Here is a 24,002-nt window from a genome sequence, read left to right as displayed (position 1 = left end):
GCAAAGCCTCGCGACTCTCCTGTGACCTTGTCGCGCTTCAACGTCACCTCTTCCAGTGGACTAAACACCTTTATAGCATCGACAACAGTCTCTGTCGTTGTCTCCACCTTCAAATTCCTTAGTATCACAATATTGCAAGGTTCATGTCTCTCCAAGTCTCCATAATTTCTTCGATCCCTTCTATCCCGCTGTCTATCTTTACTCCTACTCCTACTCCTACTTCTACTACTCCTTCTATGTCTATCTCTGTCTCTATCTCTATCTCTATCTCTGTGTCTATCTCTACTCCTACTCCTACTTCTGCTTCTTCTATCTCGATCTCTGTGTCTATCTCTATCTTTACTTCTACTCCTACTTCTACTATTGTTGTTAGATTGATATCGTTCTTTATAACTATTGACTATACTCTGGTAGTCATCAATGTCATTGTTGTTATTGATGATGTTGATGTTATTGTTGAAGCCTCCTGGTTGTTGGTCAATAGCACATTCAGCAGATGGATATGTTGATAATAACATTGGGAAGTTGTTGTTATTATTATCTCTTGGTGATGATCTCCATGTTGGAGAGTACTCTCCATCATCATCGTTATGAACCTCTCCTTGTTCCATGTTCTCTGTCTTTATCTCTATCTCTATCTCTCTATTTATCTGTGTGTTGGACGACACGAAGTTTGAATGAATGAAAGGTTGCTCAATACTCACACACTTTGAGTTTGAAACAAAGAGAACTTCATCATTCATCAATGATCATCATAGTAGCATACAGATACAATCATGACATCAACAAGTAGCATTAGGGATACTAGTGTACAGCATGGTATTGAAGTGCTATACGCTGCCTACACAGCATGGTTCAATGATATAGGTATACTTGGTACTCATCTAGACACCATCACTGAGCCAGGTGTCACTCCCTATAAGACATCAATGTGTAAGTATGATATGCATCATTGATTGATTGATTGAATAACAAGACACTAATTAATGAATGAATGAATGAATGAATGAATGAATGAGTGTAGTCCATCCATTCTCAGCAGGCAATACAGATGAAAGATATAGTACATTGAAGAAGGTGTTGGATACAATGAAGTTGACATTTGCTCAATATCGTCAGTTGGAGAGTGAGAAAGAGATGTCCAAGTTACTGGTCACTCAAAGACAATACTCAATGACCAATAGCAAGTTGAAACAACTCAATAAGACAATATCAGACTGTGCACTATTTGGCAAGATACATTTGGATAACATTGCCAACATTCAAGCACAATCATCATCATCATCATCATCATCATCGATCAACAACAACAACAACAATAATGCTGGACGTAAGAGACTTGGACTATTGGCAAGTAGGCTTAGTGAGTTGATGGCTGAGGTGGACAATCGATTCGGTTCATACTCGGACTTGGAGGAGCTAAAGTCGTTGTCCAAGTTGGACCCCAACGATATACTGCCCGAGAATGTGTACAGCTGTAATATATCATCGTCGACATTTATCCTGGACATCTTTGTTTATGGCGATGGCAACATCAAGGAGGTGAAACTGGTCTATATCAACATGGCCAACGAGACCGAGACCACGTCCGAGTACACCAACGACCTCGCCACAGCGCTGCGGAACAACGCCTTCAAGGACTTTGACCAGAAGCTGCGCAGGATCTGCATGCAGGACCTGCTCTTCCGCAAGTACAAGCACGTCAATCTGCAGAATGCCAAGCAGGTGCTCGAGAGCGACTTTATGAGTATCGAGCGAATGTTGGCCGAGCGCTACCCGTGCTATGGCGCGCGACTCAAGGTCGACCACCCGACCACCGAGGAGATCTCATCGCCACTGTACGGCGCCAGCTTCGGCAAGATCGGCCAGGACAGCTGCGGGCTCAGGATCAACTATTACATGACAATGCAGCAGTGTCTGGCCCAGGAGACTGGCCTCTCAATGACCCTTGAGTTTGAGGAGGGTAGGCGTCCATTCAAACTGCCGCTCAGCAGTCAGCTGTCTGGCAACCCACCACAGTCTGACGCGGACATCACCAACCAGCAGTACTTTAACGAGTTTGTCGGCTCGGTGGCCGTCGCGCCACCAATCGCACTCAACCAAACTACAGAGGCAATGATCACTGATGATAGTATCATATCACCAGTGCGATTCGTTGCGCGCCTGGACCCTCCCATCCACGTTACACTGGACACAATGGCCAAGATCATCAAGTGTGTTCAAACAATTGAATATGGAGAGGATAGCAATGAGCAGGCATACCCATTGTCCGCTGCACCAGGTGTTAAACTTAATCCAATGTCAATGTTGGAGAATCAAATCGTACAGCCACGCGACAAGCCTCGATCCCCTCCACAAACACTGGACAAGCATTACGACAACGTGGTCTTTGGCGCCAAGCAGCGATACTTCTTTACGGGTGGATATCATCAGGGCATCGAGCTGTCCAGGGTACCCTTTGAGCACTGCTCACAGCTGTTGCCAGTGATCCAGATCTGTCGTCAACAGGCAGTCTTCAACTTGCTACTTCGTAGTTGCTTCACCAGCCAGCCAACAGAGGATCAGACGCCTGGCGAGGAGTCGTCGGCATCTACATCAAACACAACAATCACAACTCCACCAACAGTAACATCATCGTCAACAACACCAGCCACAACCTCTTCCAATACGGCACCAGATCAAGCTGATGAAGCAACATCTATACCAATCTTTGAGGTTATGTGCAATCCACCATACTCAATCAACATCACATTCCTGCATCCAAAGACCATGCACTTCAACTTTATCGAGGTACAAGTCGACCTGGGTGGCGCAGTGGCTGCGACCATCCAGTCAAGCCAAGAGGATGAAGCGCCACTATGCTCAGACCAGTATCTTACGCGAATGCTCAGCGCCTCCAAGTCCATCCCAATCACCTTATCCTTCATCCTTGGCGGCAACAACATCAATGCCAACAACCCCAACGCCATGCAATTGGTCTAACATTGATCAATACCAGTTCTAGAACTTTATTATCGATGGATAAGAGTCTGTACCGCCCATCTCAACCATCTCTGTTTGGATATCGTCTTGGTCGTCTTCGCGCCAGTATGATTGCGAGTAGTCGATAAACACTTGTGTACCCTTGGGAATAAACTTGGCGGCGGTGATCAATGCTTGCTCAGCGCCATACTCGAATATGCACTCGCTCTCGGCGTTGGCGTGCTTTGCCGAGTGATTGACCATTCCGCCCATCGATCGGTAGCGGTAGGCGTCCAGGCCAAAGTCCTCCATCGACGTCATCATGTTGTAGCAGGGCGTCACCATCTTCTCGTTCATTGTCAACATGCCTCCATAGCGCACGATGTACTCGCCTCGCTTGATATCGCGCGCGGCAAACACGCCCCACCCGACCTGGTCCGAGATCCAGCCCAGGATGACATTCTCCTCGCCGCCCGTCTTGTTGATGGACTTGAGGTACCTGTCGCGGAACTGCATGTCGGCGTTGATCTCGAATGAGCTGAAGCAAAGGTTGACGAGGTAGTCGTTGGTGCACAGCACTCTTGGGCAGTACTTGATGGACAGCTCGCGCTCGACGCGCTCGACTGGCCACGCCTGCATCGCGCCATCATTCTTGTAGTTGTATATCTGGATTGATTGAGGATTGAATGGGGGAATCGATAGTCCTTTCATGTGTGCATAGTCGATGGGTACAGCTCTGAATGTATCAATGATTGTGGCGTCGGCGCCTCGCTCCTCGAGCAATGCGACCATCTTTGGGTCGCCCAACATCACTGCCAAATGTAGTGGAGTGACCTTACTGATTGGATCTGGTACATTGATCAATGGCAGTGCACCAGCCGACAGCAACATAGTAACAATGTCCAGACTCCTCGTAGCCACTGCGAACAGCAATGACATCCTGTTCATGATGGTTGATGAGTCCTCTGGTTTCTTTAATTCCTTGTCCTTCTTATCCTTCTTGTCTTTCTTATCCTTGTTCTTTGTCGTCGATGTGGTAGCTGGCTTGGCGACCACGGGTATGAGCTGTTTGAAGAAGTTGGGATTGCGTTTCACTTCGACCGACAGTTGATACTTGACGTTGGCAGCATCCTTGTCGAGAATGAACTCTGTGAGAGTGGTTAATGACTCTGCAAACACTGTCTTGGCAATCTCGCAGTAGCTGTCTGAGAAGTATATCGACTGCTCTTCATCAAACAATGAGGGTGAGGATGTCATCAACTTTGATATTGTACTCTGTTTGTTGTTGTTGTTGTTATTGTCATTGTTTGATGTCGCAGTTGTTGCAGTTGTAGTTGTAGTTTGATCCAACTTCACATCAGTCAATTGAGCCTGTAAACTTGTTGTTGTATCATCACTTGAAGGAGTCGATGTAGTAGTTGTTGTTGGTGTATCTGTTGTGCTCATTGTATCTTTGTCTTTGGTGGAATGAATCTGAATCGTCAAAGACGAAAGTTCTTGACGGTCGTCGTCATCTATTATCTGGAATTAGTAGTATATCATCTAGAGAGTGTGCTGATCATCTGACCACTATCCATCCATCCTTCCTTTAGGAGTTGGTGTTAAGTTAGTGGTGGTTGTTGTTACACATGATGTGTTGTCGACTCACCATCACAATGCAATGGTCCAAGGTAATGTGATCAGCTGATCAGATCATTCAATTACTATTGCAATAGTAGTATATATATTTATAGTACATGTTTATTAATGAAGAGGATAAAGTTAGTTGTAATACTATTGATAGTCATTATCTTTGTTGTTGATGTTATTCAATCAAGTAAAGATGAGATAGAAGTAAGTACATTATGGATGACTAAAGGACTGACATGATTGACTTACTGAATCACCATCACCAATATAAAGCAACTAATTGAAGAAATAGAACAAAGGTATCCAAAGAGGGATAGTGATGGCGATGATAAACAGATTGTTGAGGAGTTGAAGGATAAGTTTACATCAAAGTTCTTCCAGAATGTTGATAAGAATAGAGCAAGACAACAGCAACATCAACAACAAGGTAAAAGACATCACCCTAGAGATGATGATGACCCCTCAATGGAGTTGTTTATGAAGTTAAGAGATACTATAATGAACAGACAACAGAATCCTTCTGGGGAGGACATGGATAGGACGCGACAGGCATTCGAAGCACAAGCCAAAAGACCGCATAGGTTCAGTCAACAGAATGGACATCGGCCACCTCCTCATCAAGACCTCGAGGCCAAAGCAGAGCGTCACATGCATGGCAACCAAAATCTACCATTCTGGGACTTCCATAAGGACAAAATACGCCATCAACATGCCAAGGATAAGGTTGATGAGATCCATGATGATGATGATGTGGTCGAGAAGCAGGCAAGTCCAGAACTGGGTGTAGTTGGCCAGCAGGATTCACAGTTCCAAGCACTGGAGGAGCATGAGCAATCAATATTGACATAATTAATGAATGAATGAATGAATGATAATCAATCTTGTTGGTCATCCTCATCATATTGATCGTCGTGCTCAGAAGAACTGCCACATTGGGATTTAGGATCTTGGCCGAAGGAATATACCATTTGCCGATATTCTTCATCTCGGTCGCCATCGGGGTCCTCTGGATTATCAATATGGTGGTAATAGCTGCCAAGGTTTGATCGAGACGTCAGCGAGGTGACATTAAAATCATGTGCCATCAACCTTGACACTGGAATGAAGCCGCCAACCAGTGAGTCTGCCAAGAAGAGAGCAACGTCGTTGTTTAAGAATCTGATGGCAAATCTGATCTGAGAGTTTACATTATAATAGTTGACCGTCACTCGTGAGGAAAGTGTGGCGAAGCGAAGGATGTTGGACGTTGTGTGACTGGTCGGGTCGAGAGGATGGTCAATCCCAAGATGGATGCGTACGGTCAATGTTGTCAATGCGGATATCATCGAGACCCAAGTTGGTGAGATGAAGGAGATGTCTGCCAAGCGTGGTCCAGCCATCGTACCGAAAGGTCTTGAGAGTTGATGGAAGATTGTCAATGGGATTAGTATAGAACATTCTTCCAATTGTCAAAGAGGTAACAGTGGGAGGGATTGCATTGTGATCGAATGGCCTGTCGTAGAATCCACCGAGGACGAGCTCAGTGATGGAGGCAGGAATCGTCCCCGGCGTGAGACGATGGTCACCAAGACAGAGATGAACCACCGAAGGCGGGAGATAGGCGAGCGAGTGTGAACAATGCCGGAACTGGTCGCCATCTGGGATAGATCCAATGTCTAGCGAGTTGTTGTAAATGTAAAGATTGAGATTCTTGATCGATTGAGGGAGGTCGCCTGGTTGCAGGTCATAGTTGTAGTTTCGCAGTGTGATCTTGGTCACTGAGTCTGGAATGACTCCATAGGCAAGATAACAATAATATGCATTAAGGTTCAATGTTGTGATGGAATGAGGAAGCGAGAGCGGACTGAATTGGCTCGCGTAGACCATCAGCGTTGTGATAGTTGAGGGGTTCACAAAGGAATCTGTATCGCCGGCTCGGCAATTGCTGATATTGAGAGTTGTGATTGTTGATGGAATATCGACTGGCAGTCCATCTCCAAAGAGAATGAGTTCAGTCACTGATGATGATGATGAAGCATCACCAACAAAATCTAAGTGGCAGTTGAGCGATGTCACAGTTGGTGGGATGAGGGGTGGTCGCTCACCAATGATCGTGAGCTTGCTGATGTTGTAATTGCCATTGGAGTGCGACTGCAGCCACTCTACATCGTCACTCGTGCGAACCTTAATGTTAACTTGGTCATTATATTAGTGATTCGTTGTTGGACAACGTGTTTAGGTTCAAATATGATAGCTCACTCACTGTTAATGTTGCTTAGAGATCGATCAATGGAGTGGAGGAAGCTATTGAGACAAGTTGCACGTCTGATATGTTCGCTCTTGTATGTGTAGCAACCTTCAATATACATTGAGCTGATGTCAAACCTAAGAAGCTGGTCTCTTTGAGCGTAGAGACATGTGGAGCTGAGCACAAGACATATGCCATCCAAGTTGTCCAAATAGTCAAAGAGCAATTGAATGTTTCTATTTGGGAGATCGAGCAATGAGAGGCAAGACATGTCATGTTGTTGTATTTGTTGATGTTGAATGGGTTCTGGTTGAAAGAAAACTAAATCAAAGTTTAGAACAAGACAACAGCAACATCAACAACAAGGTAAAAGACATCAACCTAGAGATATAATGATGATCCCTCAATGGATTTGTTTATGAAAGACCGCATAGGTTCAGTCAACAGAATGGACATCGGCCACATCCTCAACAAGACCTCGAGGCCAATGCAGAGCGTCACATGCATGGCAACAAAAATCTACCATTCTGGGACTTCCACAAGTACAAAACTACGCCATCAACATTCCAAGGATAAGGTTGATGAGATCCATGATAATGATGATGTGGTCGAGAAGCGGGCAAGTCCAGAACTGGGTGTAGTTGGCCAGCAGGATTCACAGCTCCAGGCACTGGCACTGGAGGAGCATTAGCAATCAATATTGACATAATGAATGAATGAATGACCAAACAATCAATCAAATGGTTTGATTGAATTCCAGCGATCTGATACCTTCATTGTCTTTGCAACTTGTTTGTGGTCCAAATACGATGCACATTGTCATGGCAAAGGACCAGCAGAGCAGTGGTAGAGTCAATCCAAGAGACTATGTAGTTGATATTGACGAATTCCATTCGAAGTCTGAGGACATAGGGCAGTTGGTATCTAGGCATGAAGTGATCGCGGAGGAAATGGACGACAAAGGAGGTCAGCTTGCTGGAGGGCTCTAAGATAGGTGATTCGTCAAATGGAGACAAGACTCCAAATTGCACCTCGACTGCTCGCAAGGACAATGTTGTTGGCTGGAGAGGCGCGCGACCTGTGCACTCCATAAGGTCCATCTGGACAATATCAAAGGCGCAGGGCGATGTGTCCATTGAACAGAGTTGGTCCATCTCGCGTAGAGACAAGTGCTTGATGCTGGTAGGCAGACGCACCGGCTCTCCTCTAAGTGCCAGTCTCGTGAGGGACATGGGAAACACCTGGGCATCGACATCTTGTTGGAATGCAGCGCCAAGGGCCAGGTTGGTGAGCGACGACGGCAGAGTCAGGGGACCTAGGGGCTGGTTGAAACTATGTCCAAAAGACAGGGTCCTGATGGAGTTTGGAAGAGTTCCGGTAGGGATGAAGCAATCGAATTCACTGCTAAAGTAAAGAGTCGTCAGAGAGTCGTGGAGAGGAAGGAAAACAATATCCTGCTCGTACCAACGACTAGGGTTGCAAGCGCAGGGCTGTCCCCTCACATCCAAGAAGCAATGGCACATTGCCAATGTTTGGAGGGAGCAGGGCTGCGAGTCGAGAGCCAGCAGAGTCATGCTGTGTTGATCTCCAACAACCAACGAGGTGAGCGATGGTGGCAGCGAGTTGTTGGCCCACTCTCGATTGAACCACCGGCCTAGAACCAGAGTGGATAGGGTACTGGGGAGGTCTCCAGGGGCGAATGGATGGTTGTAATTAGTTGGCAGCTTTAGTGTCGTGAGAGACGGCGGTAGTGCACCCGGAGGGAGCTGCTTTATGCGCAGTGTCTTGCGAAAGGAAAGCGTCTGGAGGGACGCTGGCAGTGCATCTGGAGAGATGTCTTGTTGGTAGTGGTTGCCAAACGAGAGCCTCTCGAGGAGGGGCGGGAGCCACCCCTGAGGGATGACTTGATTGAAGTTTATGCCCAATGAGAGGCTGCGCAGACCCAGAGGAAGGACAATCAATGACGTCGGTTGGTTGAATCCTGGGGGCTCGTGGCCAAAGACTAGTCGCGTTAGTGACGCGGGCAGGACACCAGCAGTCAGTGGATGGTCGAAAGAGTTGCCAAGTGTCAATGTGGTGATCGAGTGAGGCAGTGTTCCAGGAGCGAGACTTTGGTCAAACATGTGCCCCAAGGTCAAGCTTGTGAGGGATGCTGGGAGGTTCGAGCAGCCAGGTTTGAAGGTCTGCTTTCGTTCATTGAACCAGGGGTCATTGGTAAAGGACAGCGTCTGCAGAGACGAGGGCAGCGTGGCAGGATCGATGTGAGTGTTGAAGGAATAGCCCAAGCTGAGCTCAGTGATCGACTCGGGTAGTATCCCAGGCGTCAGTCTTTGTGTAAAGTGATGATCGATTGCCAAATGTGTGACCGACTCGGGTAGATCTCCAACATGTATTACATCACGATCAGTGAGGTAATAAACAGAAGGCCGTTTCCAAAGCTTTTGGCATACTGCAAAGCACCGCTTGCAAGTGAACGCCACGGACATAAGCAAGTCAAAATGCCAGTCTTGTCCAACAAGTGACAATAGCACAACGGTAGGAAGGGTGTCCAACATGGATGATGAGCTGGTGGATGTAGAGCTGCAAGACAATCAAACAAATGTTTTGAAGTGTGTTTACTCGAGTGGTCACCTGAATCAAAGGACGATGTTTGATCATGTTTTTACATAACTGTGTAATCCATAGTGATGATGTAGTAGAGAAGCAGGGCAAGTCCAGAACTGGGTATTGTGATCCAAGCACTGGAGGAGAATAAGCAATCAATATTGACATAATGAATGAATGATCAAACATTCAATCTTTGATTGAATTCCAGCGAACTGATTCCTCCATTGTAGTCGTTGATCCATCCATCGCTCATCTTGACAACAAAGTGATTGATTGTTGTGTTGTCTCTAATGGCCCACCACCAATCCTGAAGACTGTCTTCGTCCCAGTCGTGTTTGATTGATCGGAACACCAAACGCTTGAGGTTTGGAAACAAATCGAGACGAGACTGGATTTGACAGAGAACATGGCCACCATAGGCCTCTTGCAGCTCCAACTCACATAGCGGTGATGGTCGTCCAGGAGCTTTATCGAACTGAATTGTGACTGGGGAGTCTTCATCAAACTTTATTGTCATTACAATAAGTAATTTGGCCAAGGAGGTAGAGGGGAGTCATCGTCGCTGTCGTATTCGTAATCTAATGAGGATCGGATCCTTTGGTAATAGTTGTTGGGATCATACTTTGTGTGGACAGTATAATCAAACATCTCTTGAATAATTGTAACTCCTTCGCGATGAGTTGGATGGAGTTGTGCCTTGGAGCAGACGCTTAGATGGAGGTACTGTAGTCCATGGTGCCAATCCAGTGAGTTGATTATACGGGCCTGCTGCTCATGTTGAGATAGGTTGCGGAGATTCAAGAGAATGAGTTGCTTGAGTGACTGTAGTCGCGTTATGATCTCAACGATTGGATGTTCGTTGGAGATACCAAAGTTTGAAGAGAGATTGAGTGATGAAACACAACTGTGAGCACGGATAAGAGACTCTGAGAGATGGCGTAGCAAACCGTCATCCAGTGTATCGCACATCAGTTCGATCTTGCTAATGTTCCTATTGTTCGCAATGGCCGTGAGGAGTTTGTTGCTGACCAAGGACTTGGAGTATAGAAATCCAAGCTACGAAGTGATCGATGGTGCGTCAAAGAGTCTGCGAGGCTTTGATTGACTGCATCGACGACCTCTGTGTCGGCCACCGGATACTGATCAACTGGATAACAATGCTCCATAATGCGCAGCGACTCCAAAGTGGTGTTTCGCTTCAGGTTGTCAAAGATATCGTTGCAGAGTGTAGCAGATCCATTGTGGCCGCCAGTGTGGCCAAAGTGAGGATTGTAGGGACACATATCATGATTGATTTGAGCGTTGGGGAACTGAAGGCTGTGGCCAGATCCTGGTCTTCAAGGTAGTAGTCGAATAGGTGAAGCATTCTGAGTTTGCTAAAGTCCAGAGCATGTGATGTAGTTTGCAGTTTGTTGTGGGGCACGGTGATATTGATGTATCTCTGTGATAGATTCTTGTTGAGAGTCATCGAGTGTATGTTGGGAGGCAACTGGCCCGTTGGCCATCTCGTTGTTGTCAAATGCTTGACCGAAACATCACCCTGTTGTACATGATTGAGGAACTGCTCCAATTGGCCAGGCCTGACAACGACAGAGAATGGAACATTTGTGGGCAGCATGCCAAAGTGATATATATATGCGTGGTTGAAGCTATAGAAGGTTGGAACATAGTTGAGAGAGGCCTGCCAGATGTTGGGGAACAAAAGACAGAGGTTGTCGACAACAAGCTTGGCATTGTCTTTGAGGTCATAGTTTTCGAGCTCGTATAGGATAAGATCGTCCAGTACACAATCGATCGTCACCTTCTTGATCCAGTGTCGATCAATGTGCAGTTGTTGGCACTCGTTGTTGTGCTCAATGTCCGACAGCAAAGTCAAGCATCTTTCGATGAAGAGAACGTCACGAAGAGGAAATGTGAAGGAGACAGGAGCTAGTTGTGACACTGATATGAACCATCGCTTTGACACCAGAGCATAAGATAGACATGATTGAATATTGACTTTWATCTAATATATTGATAAAAGGATGGTTGACAAATAAATATTTTATAATAAGAAGCCAGTCCAACATGATCAATGTAACAATTGTGTTGATTTCAAATTATATGTATAAAGTATTTTTGGGTCCCAATACAAATGAGACTTTTGGTTGGTAGCCAGCTTCTCTTTGTCACCATACCATTATTGGGGTCCACGTTAGTGCGGCGCCTAGTGTCCATTATTCTGCCAACCAGAATATTAATTTATGTGATCAAAATATCATTTGTACTTCAACGTCGACGAACATGGTGTCGATGACAAAGACAAAGACGATGCACAAAAGCCACCAGAGAGGAAGCCTTAAGCAAGAGTCAGCCCAAGAAACAAGCAAAGAAGGTGTGGTTGATCGATTGAGCGCGAACAATACAATCAAATCATGATCGTTGTCATTGATTAACTTATTTATTATTATAATTATATCTCGATAGGTTGACCATCACTGAACCCAGGTATGGTCATTGTCGTCGTTGTTGTTGTGGTTGTGGTAGTGGTGGTTGTTGTGGTGGTGGTCGTGGCAATGGCCTTGGCCTTGTTCTTCCTGTTCTTGGAGAAGATGAGTGAAAAGGAAGGCGTCGGTGACGTCTGGTTGGAGGATGGATAGGGGAATTTGTACAGGGTGGTTGATGATGTTGATGTTGTTGATGATGTGGCTACAGCCAGCGCCTTGCCAGCGGCGGCCAGCTTCTCTCTCAGCTTGCCAATGGTGGCCTCGATGTCGGGCAACAGCTTGTTCACCTTGATCGCTTTGTGCTTGGTGGCACACGTACACTCGTGCTTGAGACACTGCACATCGTCGTTGCTGCTGCCGTCGCTGTCTTTGCTGCAGCGCGTGCAATGTATGTAGGAGAGGTAACAGTCGGCCTTGCACACAGAGCACTGCTTGATCTTGTCGATGTGCTCCATCTCGCTGATGTTCTGTATCAACTGCTCAGTTCACGCAGCCCTTGGCGATCAGGGCCGCTCGGGCAGTCTTCTCGTTCGCGTATATCTTCTCGAGACAGGGCAGCAGCCACTTGATGAGCTCTGGCGATGGTGCGCGCTTGGACAGCGCCATCATCAGCTGCTCAAGACAAAAGACGTTTGTCCTGTGCACCGCCTGGTAGTGTTCGGTGGACTTGACGCCATACGGCAGCCAGTCGGCTGGGGCAAAGTTCACGGCCTCGGCCACCGTGAAGCCATGCGAGAAGCCTGCATGGTATGCCTGGGGGAATGTGATGATAAAGTCGCCAGGGCTCTGTAGCGTCCTGCACACGGGCACCTTGGACTCTTTGAGTGCAGCGGGCGACATCATTGTGATAAGCATGGACAGGAGGTTGGGCGTCTTGCTAAAGAGTTTAGGCAGGGACTCTTGCATGGCACGCTCAAACACCTCGGACTGATCGCCAGCCACGCCATACCAGGTCTTGTATGTGCCTGTGTGCATGTAGTTGATCGAGTAGAGGTAGTTGTCCTCATTGTGCCAACAGAACGAGGAGAAGAGCATACCAACGTACATCATTGGGTCAGTGACACCCGACACTGGGTCGGTCAGATGAGAGAACACGGACCGCTTCATCTTGGGCAACGTGTTGAGGTTCCAATGCTCCTTGGGGTGTGTCTCCTCGTTGTTGGGGTCAAAGTCCTTGACGCGCTCGAAGCCGCTGCCGTGAGTGCGCACGTCAAGATCGCTGCCATAGTGAACCTGCACATTCTCATCGCCGTTCTCGACGATTCGCCAGAACTCGCTCTCGACCGAGTCGGGGTCGTTGTTGCCGTTGGGGAACCAACGCATCGAGAAGTTGGAGGCCAGCTGCTCAAAGTGCTCCAGCGAGTATGTGTTGCCCTCGTAGAAGCCAAAGTCCTCCTGGTCGTCTTCCATGTCGTCTGCATCATCGTCATTGCTCTCATCATACTGGATGCACTCTGATATCACCTGCTCAATCATGCTTGGATGCTGTTTGTTGGGATGCTGCTTGAGCAGCTCGTCATACTGCGCCTTGCGCGCCAGCTCGTACGCATAGAGGTACTTGTTGTAGTGCTGCTTGAGCATCTGGATGGGCTTGTAGCACTTGTCCGACACCTTGAGCAGGACGAGTATCTCCTGCCAACCGTTGGATCGCGTGACGTCCCAGTAGCCGCCACGCTTGTTCACCTCGACAAAAAGACGGTACAGGTCAAGGTCGTGGCCGTCGTACTGGGGGAACGAGAGCATCGACTCGCCGCGCTCCTCCAGGAAGGAGCACAACTCGGCCACAAACACTTCGCTGGGGCCGGACCAACGAGTCTTGAGCTGATGGATGTTCTGCAGCTTGGTCTTGAACTTGAAGGTCTTGGGATCGATCTGTGTCATGATAGGCTGGGCCTTGTACGGTGGGACGACCTTGCAGATGCCGTACTTCTCGCCGATTGGGCGGATCTTCTCGATGTATGCCAGTGGGTGTCTAAACTCCTCGACAGTTGGATAGAACACCGGTGCCTCCTGTATGTCCCAATTGCGCACCTTCTCGCTGTCCCATGACTTTGCCGCCTTGAACTCTGATAGCAATGAAGTGCCGGTCGACGATGACGTGACCTTCTTGTTGTTCTTTGATGGTGACTTCTTGGATGCTGATGATGGGGAAGATGATGATCCAGTGTTTGGAGACTTCTTCTTTGATGAGAGTCGACGAAGACGAGTGTCATTGGACATTGAATGAGTGGACATCATCTTTCCACCACGTGCTGATCGCTCAATCACCACAGATTCGTCAGTGTCAATGTCCATGCTTGTGCTCTCATCCTTGGCCAACACCGGTGTCGATGGCGTCGCCCTCTTCTTCCTCTTTGACAATGCGATTGGTGTGTTTGAAGGTGATGCTGCTGCAGCCGCCGCTACCGCAGCTGCCAATGTCTTCTTCCTCGTTGCCATGACAGTGGGCGATGATGACGATGATGATGATGCAGTCGCTATCTTCTTTGGCGAATCCTTCTTTGGTGAGATTGTCGCTGTGGTGGTGCCACTAGTCAAAGAAGACTTTCGCTTGTTGTTGTTGGCCTGTGCCATCAATGCTTGTCCAGCTGCGATGGCTGCCGCGCGTGGCTTGCGCTGCTCTGGCGCGGGCAATGTCGAGCGTCGCCTCATATATTCCTGTGTATTGGCACATCCCAAACGATGTGTTCTAATCGAAGATGTTGGGAATCTTACACGGCAGTTTGGGCATACCGTCATATCCCTCTTCTTCTTTATATTCTTTGCCATTGCTCTCTCTATCACGTGATTGATTGTCTATTCGCCGCGTGTTCCAGTGTTTGTGTGTGTGTGTGTTTGAGTGTGAATCGATTGATTGAATGATTGATATGATTGATCAGACAATCCTCCAGTGTCTGATGATTTGGAAAAAAGTAAATATTATATTGATCAGATCCAGTATATCTAAATTGTTATTGATTTGTTAGTATCTGGACATGTCCTGGTCTATCCAATTATATTGATTCTAAACATACATAAACAATAAATAAATATGTATTTGTATTTATATATAAAATATTTGTTTGTTTGTGGGAGAATGTTATGTGTTTGGCGAAGAATAGAGTATTGTGGTCGAACCACAAGTGTACGCTTGTTGGTGCTTGCTTTCAAAACAAAAAATATAAATCAATGTGAATGAATGAATGTGTGTGTATATGTGGGTGTGTTTGGTTATGATTGGTGAGGTTGTGGATGTGTGTGTTTGAATGAATGAATGAACAGATGTAAATGCGAGGATTGGAAGTTGAATGTTGGATGTTGGACAAGTTGATGATGGTCATTCAATTCAATTTAATGAAGGACCAGGATTGAATTGAATATTTGCGTTTTAAACTACTACAACTACTCGCTTTGTATCTCTATGTATTGCGTAAAACTAGTGTCATGTGGAAGTTACAAACATCAAAAATTAAATTCAAAAAAAATCAAACGAAAAACAATCAGCAGTTGGTTGAAAGAACAAAAAACCCATCCTCTGGTCCAAAGAGTGGGTCGAGGTGCGAGTCTATGTGCGTCGTTTGATTGTCGGATACATGATCCATCCAGATCCGTGTGTGTGGTGATTTGAGTGTGTACGTGTATCTGCGGGATAAGAAAACAAAGAATGAACTTACCTTTTGATGTGCGTGATGTGGGTCCATTGGATGGAATGACCAATCTTATCTAATTGAGTTATAAAAGTTTAACTCTGGTTGTTTGTTGTGATGTAAAGTGAAGTTTGGTATCTTTAGCTTGGTCTCCAATGTCCTATTATGTGAATGTATGTATTAGAATTGAATGTATGAATGATTAAGTGAGGCCTCTCACTCAATCAACAACATACACCTTCTTTCCAAGCACTTTGATATGTCTTATATGAGTATCTCTACCATTTTGATGATTGGATAATATTGATATTTGTAACATTGTGGCCTTGATCACTCTATTAATGTGTAGTTGTACGTAAGTATGATTGAATGAATGATTGAATGATTGAATGAATGAATGGATGAAATATACTTTTGTTGATCATTCATATTGAATGGTATGTTAATCCAACCTGAAGGTTTATCCAACTCTGTATTGATCATCTCTTCGAGATCATGATAACTGTTGCCAACCTTTATCGATAGTTGTGATGGTGTATAACTCTCATCCTCTTTGAAATCAGTATACAACAATAAGTTCTCAAGTTCATATCTCCTATTGAGTTGTATTGTTATATGATGAGGTTGTTGTGCATCGGACCTTTGTTTGTGATTGTGAGCGAATGTTAGTGAGTGATTGATTGATTGATTGAATGATTGAGTGATGTATACAACAACATACTGCCAGAATGTTGATAGATTCTCATCAAGTAGTTGTTCGATACCAAAGCCTGGCTTTGCTGATGATACAGTCCAATTTGCAGTCCTGCCAACATCAATCTTATCTTGAAACTCCTTCATTGCATCATCAATCGACTCTCTTGCATTTTGTAATTGACTCTCACGTTGTGATGGACTTTCACTATTCATTGTATGTTGTGTGTGTATGTAATTGATTGCTATGTGTATATGTCATGTTGTGTTTGATTACGATCGACGACTAATAGTGAATGTACTTTAGAGAGCGCGCCTTTTTGAATAATTTGAAGATCCTTTCAAGTTGGAAGTTTTAATTTTTTTTCTCAAGTTGAGGTCTGTTGAAGTGTGTGACTCGTCGCCTTCACTCCCACAACAACAAACACCAACAACAATAATAACGAGGAACAAAATCGACTTTCGTTTATTATCAAATAATCTTCAAACACATAAATATATATATAATAACTACAGGTTGGTATTAATCAAGAATGCTTAGATAGATGAGAATAGCATTATACATTCACAGCATTGATGTTAATGTTGGTGATGAGAGATACGAGAGAGGTCGCAGTCTCAAGTTTGTTGGCGAAAGTTTTGACTTGACGGCATTGGTGGAGTTGGTGGAGTTGGAGTTGGAGGAGGCTGTGTGAGGAGGAGGAGGAGATTGAATGAAGGAGGAGGTGAAGGAGGTGGAGGAGGAGGTGAGGAGGTGGAGGTGGAGAAGAGTGAGTGATCGAATAGAGGTATACCTCATTATAACAATCAATACTAACTATTCATTCAATCATATAGCGCGAGCTAAATATATATAATATAACATATAATATAATGTCCGATAGAGTTCAACGTTGTTACAGGTACGGAACACAGAATACATGATTGAGATAAGATAGTATATACATACAGATTCTAATTAATTACAAACAAATATATAGATGCCAAAAGCCAGGCCACAAGGCTATGGACTGCAATGAGGAGGAGACCTGCCGTAACTGCAAGCAGCCAGGTCATTTCGCTCGTGACTGCACTGTCGAGCGTGAGCCAGTTGTCAGCGGTGGTGACATCAAGTGCTACAAGTGCGACCAGTACGGTCATATGCAGAGAAGCTGCCCACAGGGCTCATCTGCCCCAGCCCCATCCGCCGCCAAGCGTTGCTTCAACTGCGGTGGCTTTGGTCACATCCAGGCCAACTGCCCATCCGAGTCCACCGGAAGCTTTGGTGGTCGTCCAAGCGGTGGCTTCTCCAGAGGCGGTGACAAGAAGTGCTACGCCTGTGGCAAGTTTGGTCACATCTCCAAGGACTGCACCAACGCAACTGGCGAGAACTAAACTAAAAAGAACATGTTGTCAACAATCAAGTTAATCTATTACTTTAACCAGTGTCGCCAATCATCCCCTACCATCCTACCAACCTCTGTTTCAATGGCCCACAATGAGCATAAGACAGGAACAACATCCACATTAATCACCTTTAGTCTTACAAGTCGTTCACTATCTACTCGAGGCCATCATTCCCATCAATCATACAATCAATCAACCAACACACTCACGACACACAACCAACCATCCAAAATTCGCACAGCTGAATGATTGCAATCACTTTATTGCTCCTCCATTCTCCCAAGCTAATTACAATACAACTACACCAAACTTAAAGTTGGTGATTGATTGATCCTTCATATTCTCGAGTGTATTCGCTATGGCTTGCCCTAGAGGTAGAGGGAGTCGTGTTGCCTATGATGGGCTGAAGGTATGTTAAAGTAATGCTACTATACTTGTCCGTCACGGTGATCACGAGGCGAGGCTACATGTAGGTGGACATTGACCAAAGTTAACTTGTTAACTAGTTGAATGGCCTCTGATGGCCGACATCATCTGTTCGAACGTTGTAGGGCCACACTACCAATCTGGATGGACTTAGTTACATTATTCATTACAACAACACCAAACTAAAGATATAGATTGATTGATCAAGTTCATTCACTCACTCTATCAATAACATGTAAATAGATACATCAAGTTAAGTCTACAAATAAGTACCCAAATTTACCAACCCATGGGATAATTTCGGGTATGTTTGAGACGATGTCGCCACCACTCAGATCTGCGATCGTTGGGATTCATCAACAAAAGTGTGTGGGTGGGTAGGACCGAATGTGATGGTGCCTGTGGGGTGTTTTGTGGTTGGTCCACAATGAATGAATTCTGGTCCTCAAGGCCCATTATGTGAACATAAAACGACTTTGAGATAATACCTTACATTGTGTGTGTTTGACCTCTGCTACTCACTTTATCCAGTTCAATCATACTTCCAATCAATCAATCAATCAATTAACAAATACACAACTATTCAACTATTCAAAAAAACAAATACAAATAGATACTTAAACATATAATAGTACAATCAATACAATAATGTCACAACAGAAGGGAAGTGGAGATACATGGTCACAGTTAAAGACTGGATTCGCAAGAGCCAAGCATAGAGTGTTGGCCAAGGTTGGTGCTGCAGAGACAACAGTAGACACCAAGATTCAAGCAGAGAGTGATAAGTTGTTCACTCTATTCAAGTTGATAAAGAGGATCAATAAGAACATTGCAAAGTATCAAGATATCATCAAGGGTATGTTGTAGTCTTTGTGTCGTAGACCTTAATGTGGTCGATCACACATACACACTCACACTTGGAATGATTCCAATCACTCACACACTCACTCACTCACACATCCAACAGATATATCAATCCTTCAGAATGAGATGGCTCATGATATCTTGTCATTCGATGAGAAGGACCCTCAGAGTCTGGCATACCAAGAGTGCCAGAGGGAGTTGGAAAGACAAAGAATGGAGATGGTATGTGTGATCGATCAATCACATGATTGAACAAGTGAATGATACTAACTTTGATACTGATGAATGAATGAACGTAGCAAGAGTACTTGGAGGTATACTGCCATGATCCATTGAGACAATATATATCACAGTTTAGAGAGATTGAGGAGCGTTTGAAGGAATTGGACGTGCGCAGACTTGATATGGACAGGTACTTCCGCGACTATTCAATCAAGGCTAACAAGGGCAAGGATGCAACATCGTTGGCAATCACAGAGTCCAAGCACACACGTACAAAGGAGGGCTATCTAGAGTTGAGTGACGAACTCATGCATGACATGCCAATCCTGTTCAACGATCGCCAGAACGTGTTCAATCCAGCATTGGCCGCGTTGATCAATACTAGCGCGAGATTATACGCCAACAACTCTGTGGCCTATGGCAAGGGCCATCACATCGCCAGTCAGATCAACGAGTACGACTCAATCAATCATGCTTGGGTCATCACACCGGTCGACCAATCGGCCATCTCAACAAACGTTCGATCATCCGCCGTCTTCAACAGCAAGACGAACGAATACTCGCCATCCACTCGCAGTCGCTCGGCCACTGTGGGCACGTCCACGCCAACCTCTTCGCCATCCTACAGTCCACAAATGACCTCGGCAAGCCAGCAACCACCTGCCCCACTGGACGCCTCGCCAGTCATGTTGTCCAAGTCACCAAGTCCACAAATGCAGTCATACCAGCCGCCACAGCCACAACCACAACCACAACAACAATATCAGCCACAGCCAATGGCCGCCACGCCATCACCTTATAGTGGAGCACCATCACTTGCCAAGCCATCGACCACAACAACAACCACAATGACTACCATCACAACAACAACTACCAATCCTCAGCAACAACAGCAGCAACCAGGAAACAATACTGGACTTCGCGTGATCAAGCCTGCACCTGGTAGCAGTGTATATGGTACGGCAGCATTCTCCAGCGCCAGCGCCACCAAGCAGCCACAACAATTCAATAATCCGAATGCAGGAAGAGCGTTGCCAATGCCAAAGACACCTGTTGCCGCGGCAACAGCCGGCAAATCACTGCCCCAGGCCGAGGCACTCTTTGACTTTGTTGGCCAGGACACCTCCGAGCTGTCCTTCAAGAGAGGCGACATTCTAGTGCTCCACACCACCACTGGCGAGTGGCTTAACGCCGAGTTGAATGGCGCCAGAGGTACCATTCCATTCAACTACATCAGGATGCTCGAGTAGCGTGGGCAACACTACCCTTGGATGTCCAAGTCCAGGTCCATCCATTAATATATAAATAATATATAAAACTGTACATGTTTGAATAATATATATATCCATGATGTATTCAATCTTCATTCCTTCTTGTGCTTTCTCCTCCTCTTTGCTTGGTCGACTCTGGATCTATGACTGGGTTGTGGCAGCATGATACCACTGCTCGCAGTTAGTTTGACTAGATGACTCAGGGCTAAGTAAGCCATGAAGATGTAGAAGATGATTCCAACGATGATTCCTGTTCTGGATAAAGGGAAACGAAAGCCAGACCAATAGATCAATGCAATTGACAGCATCCAATGAGCTGTCATCGCCGCCATCAATGTCAAAACACCAAGTGACCTACGGCTCACTAGTTTGTCCAAAGTGTTAGTTTGAATGATCGATTGATCGATTGGCGCGATCCATAACATACCCTGTGTAGTTGTGGCCAAGAGGATTGAGAGTGAGAGTAGGGATAGGATTGATCCATAAGATATCTGTCTTGGTGAGTGATATCCATGTGACCAGGTCATCTGCATGTTGATGACTGACGTTACCAAGTAGGCAATATAACAAACAACAATCAATGGTACCAATTTGCTTGATGTAAACAGGCTATCATTGTGAATGATCGAAAGAATGAAAGAATGAGTTAGTGATGGATGCTCATTGAGTGGCCGTTATCCATGTTCATCAATACATACCTCTTAATATAAACAAACTCATTCCTTTGACGTTGAGCCTCTAGTTGGTGACTGGTCTGATTTGGTTGAGGTTGTTGTTGTTGTTGTAGTTGGTGAAGTAATGAGTCTTTGTATGATAGTCTTCCAATGGAGAAGAATAGGAATGGTATTGATACGGCAAAGAATGTGTGGAAGAGGAAGTGACCACTGACCGAGTTATGCTTCTCAGAATTACACATCTTATCATTAAGTATCTCCTTGCCAAATACGCATACACAATAAGTGGCCGTATACCATAATACTATATACATTGCATAGAAGCATGATCTGAAGTATTGCTGTACTGGAGTCAATCCAACAGTTAATTTGAATGGTCTCCACATGACTATTAGGATGAAGCATGCAGCTGCAAAGGTTGTTGATGCTATAAGATAGATATGTCTATGCCATGATTTATCATATACCCTTTCTCTGGCACAATAATCAATATCTGATATAAAGTTAAAGATACTATAACAATGTTCTGAAGGTTAGTATATCCCAAGGTCTGGCTACATTGATTGATTGAATACCAACATTGTTTGAAGTACTAGAGCAATAATGGAAGTGAAGGTCACCAACCTTAATACTCCAAGTGATGAAGGCATATTATATTATTATTATTATCTATCTATATATATATAATGATTGAATGATTAGATGAATGAATGAATGAATGGAGTAGATATATCAGAATGGAGTCATTCGTGTGAGTCATTGGAAGACCAACAAAGTGTTGTTGTTGTGTGGGAATGAATGTGTTTGAAGATCACCAATGTGGGGGAGACTGAAGGTCAATCTCTCGAGTCACCTAAGTCATACTTACTTACTTCATCACGTTATAGTCAAGTACCTTAACTTAACCAACATGGCAACAAGCAAACAGAGAACTAAACAGTCACAGACTAATAGTAATGACTTTATATATAATGGATACAATCTAACAAAGTACACATTCTTGGTTGGTTGTGTTGTTAGATGTCTATTGATCGTGTTCTCAGAGTGGCAGGATGCTAATAGTATGTACATATATTGACATCAATCAATCAATCAAACATACTAACTAACATGATGACAATGACAACAGTGCTCGTCAAGTATACAGACATTGACTATGAAGTTTACACAGATGCATCGAGATTCGTTGTCGAAGGACTCAGTCCATATGATCGTTCAACATATAGATACACTCCTCTATTGTATGTATCATTCATACAATGAATGATTTATTGAGTGAATGACTCATAACTAACTAACAAACGAATAGGTCATACTTATTAATACCCAACATATTGGTACATAAGGCATTTGGCAAGGTACTCTTTGTAGTATGTGATATGATCATAGCATACTTGCTCAAGCATATTGTCATTCTACGATTCCCAAACATCAAGCCATCGATGCTCTATGCATGCACTACAGCATGGATCATGAACCCATTCGTCATCAACGTGTCGACACGTGGTAATGCCGAGTCTGTCATTGGTGCCATGGTCCTACTATCTCTCTACTTCCTCTTCAAGAAGCAGCTCATCCTATCATCCATCTTGTATGTCTCGTCTCGTCCACTCACTCACTCACTCACTCACTCAATCAATCAATCAATCACATACTAACCTTCAATCAAACATAGTTTTGGACTATCAGTACACTTTAAGATATATCCAATCATATACTCTATTCCGATGTATCTCTATATCGATCAGCATTATTATGAGACGGCGGCACACAAGTACAACTCACTTAACAAGTCATCGTTTGGATCATTGTTACGCAACATCTTCAATCGCAATCGTCTCACATTCTTTGTTGTCAGTGCCTTCTTCACATTCCTCCCATTGACCTTTATAATGTATCAGATGTAAGTTATTATCTCATGTAATTGATCATGTCATGTGATTGATTGATACTAACTCACTCACTCACTCACTGGAACAGCTACGGATACATCTTCTTGTATGAAACATACATATACCATGTTGTACGCGCGGACAACCGACACAACTTCTCCGTGTACTTCTATCAGATCTACCTCAACACCCCGATTGTAGAGTCGGTGGCTGACTTGTCGATGCGCGCAGGAATGTCCCTGGAGTCGGTCGGCGTCGCCCTCGCTTCGTTCTTGCCACAGGTCGTGCTGTTGTTGGCCATCAGCTTTGTGTACTACAACGACTTGGAGTTCTGCATACTGCTCGAGACCATCACGTTTGTGGCGTTCAACAAGGTGTGCACGGTGCAGTACTTTATATGGTACTACTCGCTGCTGCCACTGGTGCTGCCCACGACCAAGATCACCATTATCGGCGGTATCATTATGTTCCTGCTGTGGATTGGATCACAGGCGTTGTGGTTGGTGTCTGCCTTCAAACTCGAATTCCTTGGCCATCAGACATTCTACAACATCTGGCTCGCTGGTATACTATTCTTCTCGGTCAACATCTGGATACTTGTTCGCTTCATCGTCCAGCATGATCCACTCAAACAACAAACTCAAACAATCAAGTCAAACTAAATCAAGTGATCCCAAAAAAGCAGACGACACCCACAAGATATTTATTTGTTTGTGATCAATCATTTGTTCATCATTCAATCATTCATTCATTCATTCATTCGTACATTATAACATACAAGAGATAATAGATAATAATAGATAGAGATGGAGGTGAGGTTCGACATAGACACACTGGTGAGGCAAGTCCTTGTTTGGAATACGATCACTAGAGAGAATGTGTTTGGTTGGGTGAATACGATATTGAATAGGAACAATGTGGAGTACTCTGCAGAGACTGGTTGGAGATGGTTGCTCAACAAACACACGGTCAAAGGGAGTGATGTTGTATCACTTTGGCAATGTGCCCAAGTTGGTGATGTTATGAAGTATAAACAAC

At 44.9% G+C, this 24,002-nt stretch overlaps 14 protein-coding genes across 14 annotated transcripts; 6 read left to right on the top strand and 8 right to left on the bottom strand.

Annotated features, from left to right (window-relative positions):
• Window positions 1-1,014: 1,014 nt before the first annotated feature.
• SAMD00019534_105320 (hypothetical protein) lies at window positions 1,015-2,982 on the top strand (the record flags this gene model as incomplete). Its single annotated transcript, XM_012894370.1, has 1 exon — window positions 1,015-2,982. The coding sequence occupies one exon, from the start codon at window positions 1,015-1,017 to the stop codon at window positions 2,980-2,982; it is 1,968 nt and encodes a 655-aa protein (XP_012749824.1).
• An 18-nt stretch (window positions 2,983-3,000) lies between these two features.
• On the bottom strand, window positions 3,001-4,278 carry SAMD00019534_105310 (hypothetical protein; the record flags this gene model as incomplete). The annotated part of the gene is made up of 2 exons (XM_012894369.1): window positions 3,001-3,907; window positions 3,971-4,278. Coding segments are annotated over 2 exons (1,215 nt in total), but the record flags the coding sequence as incomplete, so codon positions are not given.
• A 429-nt stretch (window positions 4,279-4,707) lies between these two features.
• Window positions 4,708-5,439, top strand: SAMD00019534_105300 (hypothetical protein; the record flags this gene model as incomplete). Its single annotated transcript, XM_012894368.1, has 2 exons — window positions 4,708-4,794; window positions 4,864-5,439. The coding sequence occupies 2 exons, from the start codon at window positions 4,708-4,710 to the stop codon at window positions 5,437-5,439; spliced, it is 663 nt and encodes a 220-aa protein (XP_012749822.1).
• A 426-nt stretch (window positions 5,440-5,865) lies between these two features.
• Window positions 5,866-7,088, bottom strand: SAMD00019534_105290 (hypothetical protein; the record flags this gene model as incomplete). Its single annotated transcript, XM_012894367.1, has 2 exons — window positions 5,866-6,764; window positions 6,833-7,088. The coding sequence occupies 2 exons, from the start codon at window positions 7,086-7,088 to the stop codon at window positions 5,866-5,868; spliced, it is 1,155 nt and encodes a 384-aa protein (XP_012749821.1).
• A 502-nt stretch (window positions 7,089-7,590) lies between these two features.
• SAMD00019534_105280 (hypothetical protein) lies at window positions 7,591-9,303 on the bottom strand (the record flags this gene model as incomplete). The annotated part of the gene is made up of 2 exons (XM_012894366.1): window positions 7,591-8,221; window positions 8,282-9,303. 2 exons carry the CDS (start codon window positions 9,301-9,303, stop codon window positions 7,591-7,593), a joined length of 1,653 nt encoding a protein of 550 aa, XP_012749820.1.
• Window positions 9,304-10,622: 1,319 nt separating this feature from the next.
• Window positions 10,623-11,641, bottom strand: SAMD00019534_105270 (hypothetical protein; the record flags this gene model as incomplete). The annotated part of the gene is made up of 2 exons (XM_012894365.1): window positions 10,623-11,422; window positions 11,602-11,641. 2 exons carry the CDS (start codon window positions 11,639-11,641, stop codon window positions 10,623-10,625), a joined length of 840 nt encoding a protein of 279 aa, XP_012749819.1.
• A 235-nt stretch (window positions 11,642-11,876) lies between these two features.
• On the bottom strand, window positions 11,877-12,365 carry SAMD00019534_105260 (hypothetical protein; the record flags this gene model as incomplete). The annotated part of the gene is made up of 1 exon (XM_012894364.1): window positions 11,877-12,365. One exon carries the CDS (start codon window positions 12,363-12,365, stop codon window positions 11,877-11,879), a length of 489 nt encoding a protein of 162 aa, XP_012749818.1.
• Window positions 12,366-12,390: 25 nt separating this feature from the next.
• On the bottom strand, window positions 12,391-14,349 carry SAMD00019534_105250 (hypothetical protein; the record flags this gene model as incomplete). The annotated part of the gene is made up of 1 exon (XM_012894363.1): window positions 12,391-14,349. One exon carries the CDS (start codon window positions 14,347-14,349, stop codon window positions 12,391-12,393), a length of 1,959 nt encoding a protein of 652 aa, XP_012749817.1.
• Window positions 14,204-14,698, top strand: SAMD00019534_105240 (hypothetical protein; the record flags this gene model as incomplete). The annotated part of the gene is made up of 1 exon (XM_012894362.1): window positions 14,204-14,698. One exon carries the CDS (start codon window positions 14,204-14,206, stop codon window positions 14,696-14,698), a length of 495 nt encoding a protein of 164 aa, XP_012749816.1.
• Window positions 14,699-15,608: 910 nt separating this feature from the next.
• Window positions 15,609-16,376, bottom strand: SAMD00019534_105230 (hypothetical protein; the record flags this gene model as incomplete). Its single annotated transcript, XM_012894361.1, has 4 exons — window positions 15,609-15,696; window positions 15,773-15,871; window positions 15,949-16,176; window positions 16,258-16,376. 4 exons carry the CDS (start codon window positions 16,374-16,376, stop codon window positions 15,609-15,611), a joined length of 534 nt encoding a protein of 177 aa, XP_012749815.1.
• A 566-nt stretch (window positions 16,377-16,942) lies between these two features.
• Window positions 16,943-17,603, top strand: SAMD00019534_105220 (hypothetical protein; the record flags this gene model as incomplete). The annotated part of the gene is made up of 3 exons (XM_012894360.1): window positions 16,943-16,999; window positions 17,067-17,131; window positions 17,210-17,603. The coding sequence occupies 3 exons, from the start codon at window positions 16,943-16,945 to the stop codon at window positions 17,601-17,603; spliced, it is 516 nt and encodes a 171-aa protein (XP_012749814.1).
• A 1,086-nt stretch (window positions 17,604-18,689) lies between these two features.
• On the top strand, window positions 18,690-20,377 carry SAMD00019534_105210 (hypothetical protein; the record flags this gene model as incomplete). Its single annotated transcript, XM_012894359.1, has 3 exons — window positions 18,690-18,897; window positions 19,009-19,127; window positions 19,205-20,377. 3 exons carry the CDS (start codon window positions 18,690-18,692, stop codon window positions 20,375-20,377), a joined length of 1,500 nt encoding a protein of 499 aa, XP_012749813.1.
• A 116-nt stretch (window positions 20,378-20,493) lies between these two features.
• SAMD00019534_105200 (hypothetical protein) lies at window positions 20,494-21,722 on the bottom strand (the record flags this gene model as incomplete). The annotated part of the gene is made up of 4 exons (XM_012894358.1): window positions 20,494-20,762; window positions 20,826-21,007; window positions 21,097-21,585; window positions 21,652-21,722. Coding segments are annotated over 4 exons (1,011 nt in total), but the record flags the coding sequence as incomplete, so codon positions are not given.
• A 260-nt stretch (window positions 21,723-21,982) lies between these two features.
• Window positions 21,983-23,626, top strand: SAMD00019534_105190 (hypothetical protein; the record flags this gene model as incomplete). The annotated part of the gene is made up of 6 exons (XM_012894357.1): window positions 21,983-22,133; window positions 22,202-22,313; window positions 22,382-22,442; window positions 22,509-22,663; window positions 22,748-22,975; window positions 23,053-23,626. 6 exons carry the CDS (start codon window positions 21,983-21,985, stop codon window positions 23,624-23,626), a joined length of 1,281 nt encoding a protein of 426 aa, XP_012749811.1.
• Between the last annotated feature and the right edge of the window lie 376 nt (window positions 23,627-24,002).

This window comes from Acytostelium subglobosum (genome assembly GCF_000787575.1).
Source record: "Acytostelium subglobosum LB1 DNA, scaffold: scaffold27, whole genome shotgun sequence".
Classification (NCBI taxonomy): Eukaryota; Evosea; class Eumycetozoa; order Acytosteliales; family Acytosteliaceae; genus Acytostelium; species Acytostelium subglobosum.
Note: the sequence above shows the minus strand (reverse complement) of the source record. Positions and strands in the feature narration are given on the sequence as shown.